The 12,458-nt window shown below is 34.4% G+C and overlaps 1 protein-coding gene across 1 annotated transcript in view; it reads right to left on the bottom strand.

Annotated features, from left to right (window-relative positions):
- The window catches only part of LOC146996253 (uncharacterized), a 60,940-nt gene extending 54,883 nt beyond the window's left edge, over nt 1-6,057 (bottom strand). The window contains exon 1 of the mRNA XM_085820560.1: nt 5,936-6,057. Within this exon, the coding sequence (XP_085676686.1) occupies nt 5,936-6,040 (105 nt within the window). The 5' untranslated portion in view covers nt 6,041-6,057. The remainder of the gene's footprint in view (nt 1-5,935) is intronic.
- Nucleotides 6,058-12,458: the final 6,401 nt, after the last annotated feature.

The following is a 12,458-nucleotide window of genomic DNA, read 5'->3' as shown; positions in this document are numbered from 1 at the left end:
ATAATATATAAATTTATATAAATAATAATATATAAATATATATAAATTTCCGTAAGAGATTACGAAAATTTATGGAGTGATTAGAAGTTGGAAGAACATTTGTGAAAAGAAACAGTAGTAAGGTGAAATTCTTTCCTAATTTATAGATAGTAAATACTTTTGTTTAGTTCTTCTTCACTGATGTGAATCTAAATTAGGGCTTGATTTTTAAAATTAGAAGTGCCCGAGACCTATCTATTTAAAGGCTGTCAGGAAAAATGAAAATGAATAAATAAAATAAAATAATTAGTAATAATTAGTAATTGAAATTAAATTAAATTTAAATAGACCAATAAATTATTAAGTTATTTAACAAAGTTAAATTAATGACAAACAGGTAAGTAATAAAATAAACTACCGGATCTCATCTTAGTAGAGACTCCGACTGGCGTTACAATTTCAACCAGAAATTAAGAAGTACAGAAGCCAAGTTCTAATGGACTCCTTCAGAATTTAAGCCTTAAATATTATGCACTATTTAAAGTGATGGTAGAGACAAATTATTATATTTCCAGCATACCAATGAAAAAATAAAAGTGCCATTAACCCTTTGCGGCACAGTGTGTCCGGTCTAGACACACCTAAAAATTTCCTTCTGTACGCACAGAAAAATTGAATGAAAAAGGATTTATAGGTTACTATAGATTACTCTGAACCTTCTTTATTTATAGTAGATGGCAGCTCAACACAAACCGGTCCATATATTTTAGCCATGTTTAGTTTTTTAAGACTCTCATTTTTCAAAGAAATCTTCCAGATTTTTTTTTAGGGTATAAAAGAAATTGTTTGAAGAGAAATTTCTATGTTATTGTTTTGGTTGTATGCTAATCTCCTTATTTTATATCAGTTTTAAATTTTTACCTTGAAATCTTGCCTAAAATCAAACGGCAAATGCTAGGTGTGTCCAGATCGAGCTCACCGATAATCTAGGACAACTGATAATCTGTATTCTTTGTTTCTCCGCATCTTATCGGTCAGTTCATTGACAACAATGCTAGTTTCAGCACTCTTTTCGAAGTTCTATTCAATCAGTGTGCCACTTTGGGCACACCCACAGAATTAAAACGTTAAGTGCTATCTTCACAAAATTTTACTTGTGTACTCCTCTAGGCCTAATTAGACTGCCTACCTTTTCTTTTTCTTTCTTTTTTTTTTTTAATCAAAACTCCGACTTTAAAAGGTAGCGTACCAGAAAAAGTTAATGATGGTAGAGAGAATGTTAAGTGTATGAGAATATGGAAGAAAATTTTAACTAAAAAACATGCGTAGAAAAACAAAAATAGTCAAATACTCTCCGTCCATCATCGTCTTCCAAAATAATAATAGCTGTCAAGCAGAATGGAAGATGGGGGTGAGAAATGTCTTCAAATTCTAGTGTTGATCTGTAAGCTAAGAATAAATATCAGATGGTGTATAATTGATTATTTTTAATCCCGCACATTTGGTTGCATCGGTCCACAAATTTTACAAATGATCTTTTCATGGGAAATCGCTAGTACTGGACGTGTCCGAGCCGCATTATCTCAGGCCCATTATGTTGGATCCGTTCTCACCTGACGCACATTTAGGAACGTCAAGAATACTTTCCCTTTTCCGTCCTGCTGCAAATGTGGATAAATAGAATTGCCGATATCGAATAAGCAAGTTTTAAATTTGAAAACTTTTTAAAGATATAAATATCGCTTAAATTCATAAACGCTTGTTGAGATTTCAGGCTGCACAGGGTACTACTTACCAGAGATTATTCGAATTTCCTACAAAGAATTTAAAATTTCAAAATTTTAATATTTTAGATTTACACAGATAAGTGTACATTGGGGATGCCAATATACACTTATCTGCCAATATACTTCCGTATGTCAATATACACTTATAGATTTGTACTTTTGTACTTTATTTTCTTCGCACTTATGCCCCATACAATTCAACAACAATGTTTAGAATTCCCAATGAAGTGTTATGTATTGGCATGCATTTTCTATTTTTTTCAGTCTTTTCCCAAATTATCATATCGATGTAAAGTTTTCTTAGTAAGATCGCTTGCAAAATTTATTTTTGTCTTTTTATACTCAAAGCTTTGTGTGTTAAATTTATTAATTAAATATCATGTTCTTCGCACATACGCCACATAAAATTCAGTTGAATAGCAAGATAACAAAATATTTAAAATCACCATATCTTTAACATTTCCGATATACAGCCTCGCGTGTTGGAGATAACTATGTTTTAATCCATACAGTGTTGCCATTGCTCGTTTTCAAATCGTTGAATTCTCTTAAACATCATTAAAGTTTTCAAAATACGAAATATAAAATTCGAATTCAAAATTTGGACTTCCAGGTGCACATGTTCGTATGGAGGACTACGTTATTTAAAATTTGATAGCTCTAAGTACCGCCGTTTTTTCACATTGCAGAAACATACATAAATTCATTCAGATTCTTCAGTATTTAATTTCTTTAAAAGTAATACAAATACACAGCGATAATATTTCGTGGCGACAATCTAAAAAGTGATTCAGATATTTATAGTGATATACCGCCAAATCCCGTTTCTAGACGAATAACTCATTCAGGCTAACACTCTTTTGGACTAACAATTGCAACAAAAATTTGAAAATAATGAGAAAATTTCTAAAATTCGCGAATTTTCGGCCCAAATGCGGGTTACCCAGAACGGCTATTAGTCTCGAAATGGCATTTTGCATTCAAGCACTATAGACGGCTGTTTCAATTATCAGATTGTTGCAACAAAATATTATGGACCTGTACTGTATTTAAAGAAATTAAATTATCTTACATTAACGTATGCATTTTTCTCGCATTGTGAAAAAACAAGGGTACCTAGAGTTATCAAATTTTGAATAACGTAGTCATACACCCGAACATGGGCACCTTGGAAGCTCGAATTTTGAATTTCGAATTTGTTTTATTGTTTATTTCATATATTGCGAAACTGTAACGAATTTTTTATTAAAAAACTCAACAATTTTACAGAGACCAATGACAACAGTGTAGGGAATAAAACACTTTTATCTCCAGCGCACGAGACAGTCTATTCGAAATTCTAAAGATACGCTGCTTTTAAATATTTTTTGTCCAAGTGGCGTTAGCCCAAATGCTTTGGAAATGTGCATGTGAAAGAAAAAACGCCTGTTTGGAGTAATATAATATTTCTCTTTTCTTACTTTCTAAGCCTAGAAACATTGATGCATTCATGGAGATTCTTCATTATTTAGTTTCTTTAAGTATAATACATGGCGATAATATTTTGTGGAAACAGTTTAAAAAAGGAATCCACGCAAAATGCAGTTTTGAATTGATAGCCCTTCTAGGCTAACGCTTTTTGGGCTAATAATAGTAAGTAAATATTCAGTTAAAAACTTAAATAAAACTTCGTTGTTTCTTCAAAGAAAAATATTTTAAACATATGTCCGTTTATCCAATCCACGCTTTAAAAACAGTAAATTACTTACGTGTAAATATACTACTGTGATTTTATTACGCAAAGAACTATTTTCCTTTCGGGGAGCCCACCAGCGGCCGAGCGATGACGTCGCTGAACACTGGTAGCTCGGTCCGAGGTTCGAATCCCGCGAACGGGCTGCCAGCATGGGTGTTTTCGTGGTTTTCCCCATGTGTAATGTGTATACGATCCAGTTTCCCTTAAAATCCCTTAAAAAGTCCTCCACAAAGACGTCCCTCCCTTAAGGCAGATAGCCCTCGAGTGCTTTGCCGTAATCTAATAAACCAAACCCTCGAGGACCTTTGGTCTGGAGACTGGGGTATGCAGGTAAAGTCGAATCAGGCATTTTCATAATTTTTTATAAGTTGACAATAGACTGAGATTGTTTTAAGATTATTTTAGACTAAAGAGACCAGATTTTAAAGTCCTCAGTGTAAAATAATGTAAGTTTTAGGTGGTTTTCTTTCAAATTTCAGGTTTACAGCATAAATAGTTTCTAAACTGAAATGAATTGAAATAATATTGAATTTTATGGTGAAAATTCTGAAATAAAATAACAAATATTTAAATTCTCGTTATAAAGCATTTTGTAAAGTGATATAAGTATCACATAGATGTTAGAGTGGGTTTTAAATCCGTTATCCATATACTTCTAGGAATTACATTAATTTATCAAACGCTCGGCAAAAATGTTATTTTGTTGTACTGTTTCGCATAATTCCTTCCAAAATTTAAATTTCCCAATTTACATCTACGGTTAACCAATTCATGGTTTTACAAGTAAGTAACATTGCAATCTCCTCCATAACGTTTAGGAATTTAATGATATTGCTCCATTTAAATTCCAGTTCAGTGTATAAACTGTGTTCAATATATCTTTAAAAATTTATTCATGTATTCTTATTTTGTTGCCATTTATTATCGTTGACATTAAAATATCTCTAGCTTAGCTTTCCCAATTTTTAATATGTTGTTACTTATGCTCACTTGTCTGACAGTAACATCATCCCAAGCCCACGAAATTCCTCGTGTCAAGGAGCGCAAGATACGCCTGTCGTTGGCAACAGCCTTGAGCACCTTATTGGTGACAGTGCGATTTATCTCAGTTCCGCCTCCAATTTTGATGGAGAGCACCACGGGTCTCTCCCCCTTTCTTCTTCTACCAAACCACGCGGCTCGTTGCATATTTAGAGTGCCGCCATGCCGCACCGACACTATAGATTTTCAAACATTCATGCCTTCTCCGGGATTCGAACACCGGCCTTTCGGCGCGGCAGTCAGCGACGCTAACCACTGTACCGGTTGAGCGGCATAGTCGAGATATACTTTATGCTATTAACCCACATATCAGTCACGCAGTCTGGCAAGCATCGCCATTCTGCGAGGTAAGTATCTTTCTAAAAATATTACTACATCCTAGGGATATTCTTCTTCAATATGGCATTAGTTCTTTAATTTTTCTTCCAAATTGGTAAAATTATACATTGCTATTTAAGCTATTTTGAAGCTATGTGCATATCTGATGATGCATATATAATTGCTGCTACTTATAATTCATCAAATTTGTAGGATTATTAATAAAATGCATTCTCTAATAGCGCCATTTCTTAAGAAAGAAGCATTTCTGAGAGTATAAACAAACATCAGTATGGAGCAGCTGGAACATAAGAAAGTTTCTACTGTGTGTATACGAATAACCTCATTCATCATCCGAAGTAAAATTTAACAAATTAAACATTTTGAAAGTAATTTTAACTTAGTTTTATTGTTCCGTATGCAGTTTCTCTTCTTAATAAATTACATGAAAGCGTTCGCAAAATTTTAATTCTGAAATGAAAGTTTGTTAGAGCTGTCAAATGGCCATCATTGCAGTTTCAGTCACAGAAAATGTCTGGCGTTTCGAATCATCATAAATACAATGTAACCGTATTACAGGAATTAGGTTCATAGTGTATTAAAGACTAAGGGGAAGAGAAGTTTTGCTGTAACTAAAAAAAATCAAACAATAAAATATTGAAAATCGGATAAAAACCACCATACAATGCGATTTCATGACTATAGTGAAAACATTAAAATTTTTCAGTTATTGCTAGTTAAATACTTTTTCATGCATTTTAATAGAGAAATATAAAACGTCTGATTTAATCAGAAATGTCAGTTCAGTAAATTTGGGGAAGTTGACAACTTTTCTTTAACGTTTTCTAATAAAACATTTCCAACGGGTTGTATATAAAATCAAATTAAATATTCAATTAGAAAATGTCTAAATATGGATATGAATTTCATGTAAACAATAGCTAAAAAGGTGTACGTACTCATTATTTGGAATAACAAACTATGCATTCAAGCAATACGATTTTACAACAGATTTGCTTAAATTGCGGATTAACATGAAATAACTGGAATTGTACATATTACATTGGAGACTTACCAGTGGATACGAGCTTACAATGGTTAATTGTATGCTTAATACCCCAAACACAGCAAAAATTCCTAAGTCACAGAACGAACCTAAGGTATTTGAACTTTCCATCATGACCAGGACTAATATGAGGCTGTGGTCGACTGAAACGCAAATGATTCCGTGCGGACATTTTAAACGAAACAATTTCTTTTTTAGAGAGGGGGGAAGCAAACCTTTCGTCCGTATGGGGGTCAATGTGCATCCCTCACTATCGTCAAGCGGAAGAGGTGGACTCGACCGGAGGTTAACACTTGCCGATTGCGGATTCCATTGTCCAAGTGACGTCATCGTGGTTACCGCCCATGCATAGGAAACATACGATATTTGACTGTGGAATGGAAATCCAAATGATTTGACAGGCAAACGATGTTTTTTGTGTACCTTTCAAATTCAGATCCCTGGCGGTGATTTTTTTTTTCACTCGCATTTTTTCTTGCATAATAGAGTGTGGATAGAATCGAGTCGTGAAAAATACAAAAGAGGAGGGTGATGGGAGAAATCAGAGAAATTTTTTACTGCTTTTACTCAAGCCTTAGTAGGTACAACTTTCGTTGGTTTTAAAGAGATACCTAAAAAAAATTTTTTTAGCCCTAGGGAGCAGAAAGATTTTGAGTTTGTTGTTAAAACTTCTTAAGCGAAATCTTTCTAAAATTTTTTGGAGCGCTACATTATATTAATTGCGCTACTTTGGCAATAACATTGCATCTTCTTGACTTGGGAAGAGTTCCCACTGTTAAGAATATTGCTTAATTTATTTTTCACATGGCCTATGGCTCAATTCGCATGACTCTCAGTGTGCTGTCATCTTGCAAAAATAAAACATTTCGTATTTCGTTCATCTTTCGAGTTTAATCAATCTAATTACTTAACAAACTGAGCAATTTAAAAACGGTAAGCGTGTTTCTTAATAATTTAGATCTGGTCTCGGCAACCGATGACTCCATGGCAACCGATGTGAATCATGACTTTGGTTATTATCTTTCTATTCATTTTATTTTCAGAATTATATAAAGGTAGTTTAAAATTTTGTAAAGAGAATTTATACAAAAATTTGGAATATGTTTATAGATATTGACGTGCATTAAGAAGGACGGGCTCGTAGGCTTCTAGATATTTTAAAATTTTTATTTATTCGCATTGAGTTTTATTTAAAATTACTTTACATGCTTTCTCCGCAATTTAATTCTGTACATTTCATCAGTGCTAATTATGTACTTCTGCTGGTTTATGTTTTTATGGAAATTTGATTTACAGTTCTGTTTTTGTGTATTGTTTTTTATAGGGATTCTGTATATGGATACCCTCTTCTATGTACGATTCTATGTATGGATACTCCACTATGGTATAATGCTATTGGTTCTGTTTATGGGTTTTGTGCAGCGATTTTTCTAAGAGGTACCTTTATTGGTCTGTGGATTTTTGTGTAGTGGTTTTTACAGGATTTGGCGTATGGGTGCCTGTATAGGTGTACATGCTTTTGTTTACTGGTTTTTACAAGGCATAGACCTACGGAATATCCATTTTTTTAATGGAAATTTGGCCAATGGATGGATATGCATATAAAGTTTTGATTTTTGGCTATGGGTTTTTACTGAGATTTTGTTTATAGTGCCTACAGTTCTACAGAGATTTGGCCTACTCGTAACCGTACAGTCGTACGGGTTTCTGTTTACAGGTTTTTTACGGGTATTTAGCCTACAGGTACCTATACAGCCATGCAGGTTTCTTTCTATGGGTTTTTACGGGTATTCGGCCCATGGGTACCCGTACAAACGTACAGGTTTCTTTTTATGGGTATTTGGCCTACGGGTACCCGTACAACCGTACGGGTTTCTTTCTATGGGTTTTTACGGGGATTTGGCCTACGGGTACCCGTACAACCGTACGGGTTTCTTTCTATGGGTGTTTACGGGGATTTGGCCTACGGGTACCCGTACAGTTGTACGGGTTTCTGTCTGTGGGTTTTTACGGGGATTTGGCCTACGGGTACCCACAGAGCTGTACGGGTACCCGTAGGCCAATTCCCCGTAAAAAAATTTTATGGGTTTCTACGGGGCATTTTTAGCAGGGTCGCGAGTCACCGAGTGACCCATTTTATAATTTCAAGTGACCATTCGAGTTCGGGAAGTAAAATATAGTATATAAATAAGCTATAAAACATAAATATGAAACAAATGCTCGAAGAATACATAAAAAAATTAACTGAAATTAAGTAATAGCAATAAAAGTTTTACGAAGTTGCAGTAACGAACATGCATTTTTATTTTTAAAAAACAAAAATTGTAACATAATTTCAAGGAGAAATCAATAAGTTTGGAAACGCCGATTCATAACCCATAATTTCAAAAATTTGGCTTTGCTATTTTGTCCTCATTCGTTTCAACTTGCAAATGCGAGCAAATATTTTCACACATAAAATTTACTTATGTATTATCCCGTCAACCCAAGTATCACGATTTAGCGCCAATTCTCGATGGTCACTTCCTATAGGTGTTGGTGTTGGTGTATTTAATTATGGCAAAGCGGACCAGGGCTATCTGCCTAAGGGGAGGGATGCTTTTCGTGGAGGACTTTCTAAGGGAAACTGGCTCGTATACACGTTACATATGGGGAAAACCACGAAAACACCCATGCAGCCAGCCCGTTCGCGGGATTCGAACCTCGGACCGAACTACCAGTGTTCAACGACTTTACCGCTCGGCCGCTGGTGGGCCACTTCCTATAGAATTCCGTAGTAACGACTGGTGACTGGCAACCGTTGCCTAAATTTCCGCCAACTGTTGACGGGATGATACGTACCTCATTTTAAGTAAGAACAAGAGCAGCTTAACTACTGAAAATTCAGATGCTTGTATTCGTCTTAAGACGATTAACCAGACTTAATTAAAGCTAAACTAACTGCACTGGTGGACATTTGCTAAGGACTGATCACAAACGGTTATTCATCTCGTAAAAAAGTAAGTTTAGTTGGATGTCAAGGGAAATTAAATAATGCCAATATACTAGGACATAACAATAAAGATAATTTATTGTGTTCTGAAATCTAGAAGGCTCTGAAAAGTGTTCAAAGGACAAAATGGTCATTTTGTGCTGAATACGTAAAAGTGTGTGTGTGTGGGGGGGGAAATTGCAGTTATTGTCCGTAGGCATTTTAGCATAAGACGTCAATATGGCCACCATGGAGGGCGATGCAAGATTCCATACGTCCGGTCATGCTTTGCACAATTTTATCTAACAGCTATTGGATATAAATTTTCAGCTCTACACACTGATTTGTATTTTTCAATGTCAACTTCAGTTATCAGGCAGACCATACATAAATTAACTGTAAGCGAACTGTAAATAAGTGAATAACACAAGTGATTACTATGCAATTTTTCAGGAGATCGGCTTGCCAGTAGCAGCAAGTAACTGATTTTTGCTACCTCAGTAGCCATGCTGCGCCCGCTCCTTTTTGTCAATAGCTCTGTGTACCTATCTTCTGCAGGCGTTGTACTGCAAACAAGATGCCGCCCGTGACGTTTACTACCCATTCCATTTGTCTGAAATGATTTCCAAAGCCTTGAAACAACACTATAGCAACATCTGTTATCTTTTGCCCTTCTTCAATCTTGCCAACAATACGACTATACATAAAATCCTCTAAGTGATGTTGAGAAGACATGACGAAAATTGCAAATTCGTCAACTGATTCTTTTCGGTTAAATTTTGCTTTTGAACAACAATTGGTAATATGCGTCAAGCCCTTTGTACCTCTTATTAGCGCTATCACGTGCGCTTCGACAATCCAAATTTGCATACGCACAGCCTGTCTTACTGTATCCCGCACTTATGCTAGTTTCCTCATCTTCCTGTCTTCCATTTTGTGAGTGCTATCGCTGCTAATGTCATCCGTCCTTAGCAGTTGTCCACCAGTGCATAAGCCAGACTTGACTACAGGTAGTTACAAGTTCACAATCAGGGAAGCCATTGATATTGAAGAGAAAAATAAAGTTCCTAAAGACTGTTTTAAAATGAAAATATCACTGAATCTAAGCATCTTCTTAATGCACACATTTGGTTGATTCTGACCGGCAGCCCAAAAAGTTTGCCGACGCCTGATTTAGATCTTTATTTTATTTTAAGAGTATATCTAATTGATATAAACTAAAATACATGTAGCGTACTGTAATTAATAAAAAATCTGATGTGTACACCACATGACTTCCTTGTACGGAATATTAAATTATACGCATTTTTTCTTGCATTTCATTTGAACTTATTGGATTGAATTAAATCTACTTCGCCGACAGCGCATAAACCACAATAGAATAAATGCATTTTTTTAAAATTCACTCTAGTATTTGTTTACCCACAAAATTTTTATCATTTAAAGAATAGAATTACCTAATCGTTGCCACATGTTCTATTCAAATATTATAATAAAGCTAGAATGATGTATAAAAGAAATTAAGCCCCCCCCCAAAAAAAGAAAAAAAAAAAAAAAAAAGAAAGAAAGAAACAGTTTTTCACAGACGATTGAGTATTTCTCATTCAATTAATTCAGTTCTCACTTCGCGAGAAGGCAAAAATACATAAAATCTCAAAATATCTATATTAAAAATTACGAAGTAAATCTTAAACACTTATTTCCTCGAAAAAATTCCAGAAAGGATTAAGCATGATTTAATTGGCAATAATAAATGAAGGCGTTATCTTTGTTGTTGCGAAGCTAAGTTTCTCTAGATTGGCAACAAATCCGCTAGTCTGCTGTTTCAAATGTAAACAATCAATGGCCGCCATAAAAAAAAAGGCTTAGCGGCACAACTTTAAAATTGTTGATAATTCTAAAAATATTGCATACAGATTTACTAAAGGCATAAAAACTTAACCGGAAGATAAAAACAACATAATTCAATCACTTTTAAAGCAAAAAATGTACAATTTACAACATATAAGAGTAAAGAAACTGAGATGACTGAGCCGGGTAACAGAGTGGATATATATATATATATAAATATATTTATATACGTTTGGTGCGGCCGATTGCAACCAAAATACGAGGTGCTCATCTACATGTTATAGCAGTCCTATATACAAAATTTCAACGTTCTGAGGCTACTCGTTTTTGAGTTATGCGAAATATGTACGTACGTACATACGTTCGTACAGACGCCACGAAAAATTCTCTTCAGAATTAATTTTAAAGCAGTTTTATAATTTTTTTGGAGGAAACGAGTCTTTTATTCTGTCCTTACGTACAGATATCACGCAAAAACATCGTTAAATTGCATTCGATAGCGGTCAAAATGGATATTTTCGTTGAAATATGCTGCCTGAAACTTTTCGCGATTACAATACTTCCTTTTTACTCGTACAAGGAAGTAAAAATGGCTGACCGTATTTCCATAAGACAAAAACGAGACAACGGAATGGTAAAAGTATGACTAGGATTAGTGCGACAAAGGGAAAAAAAAAAAAAAAAACTGTGTGACAGAAATTCGTTGAGCTTACCGTTATTTTTAAGTAATAGAACTCATATAAATATTAAGGAACACTATAAAAATGAACTATATTTTTTCTGCATCATATCATGAATTCTCCTTGCGTATCAAACTTCGTTCCTTCAACATGTTATCTTATCCTATCCTTCAAGCATGTTAAACTCGTCATATATCATGACACAGTTTTGTCTCACAACTAGCTTAACCGCTTCTCACCGCTTAACCTTGTAATTTCTGCTATTATTACTTGCTGTTCATAACAGCAAATATTCTTTCAACGGTTTACAATGGCTTTCTTGGAAGATAAAGAATTAACTCTACAATATTGCAAAAGTGTTGAAGATTAGTCGCCTAAAAAAAAAAAAAATCTTCTACCTGTTTACCCAATATACTCGCAGGAACGTTCTCTTTATTTCACGTATCTGACCATCTCACATTTAGAGAATTTATGAGGATTCTTTGATGAAACATACGAGTTTCTCTGGTTTCCACGAATGTGATGAGTTTCTTAATCAAGCTTTTCCACACTTCTTTCCATTCAGGTGTCTTCCTTCGTAGCACGTCTTAATGTTTCCTAAACTATACCTCCGTTTGTAGATATATTCTAATCTTGTTTCATAGAAATTCTGAACTCTCTCAGGAAATTTAGTTTGATGAATTCCTCTTAAATCTACTATATTTTTCAATATTTTTATGCAACTTTCGGACATCAATAACGAGCATTTCACTTTCTCTGAACTATTTATAAGATTTACTTCTGTAGCTGATACATTTTTTTTCAGTTAAAGATATGAATATTTGAAACGTAGGATACTTAATATTTTGTACATGATTATCACACTTTTAATCAGCGAATTCTCTAAACATTTCTCGCACGTTAACGACATTTTTCTTGCGCAAGAAAATAAAAATGAAATCCATCAAAACTTCATTTCATTGATCAGCACCATCAGTTTTATTGATCAGCAGCAATCTAAAGCGGTGGTAATAAAATGCGTTTAGTATTT

Source organism: Stegodyphus dumicola, chromosome 7 (assembly GCF_044657685.1).
Source record: "Stegodyphus dumicola isolate Sdum_Otavi_A_Nest chromosome 7, ASM4465768v1".
In the NCBI taxonomy this organism is placed as follows: domain Eukaryota; kingdom Metazoa; phylum Arthropoda; class Arachnida; order Araneae; family Eresidae; genus Stegodyphus; species Stegodyphus dumicola.
This window is presented reverse-complemented; position numbering and strand designations above follow the sequence as displayed.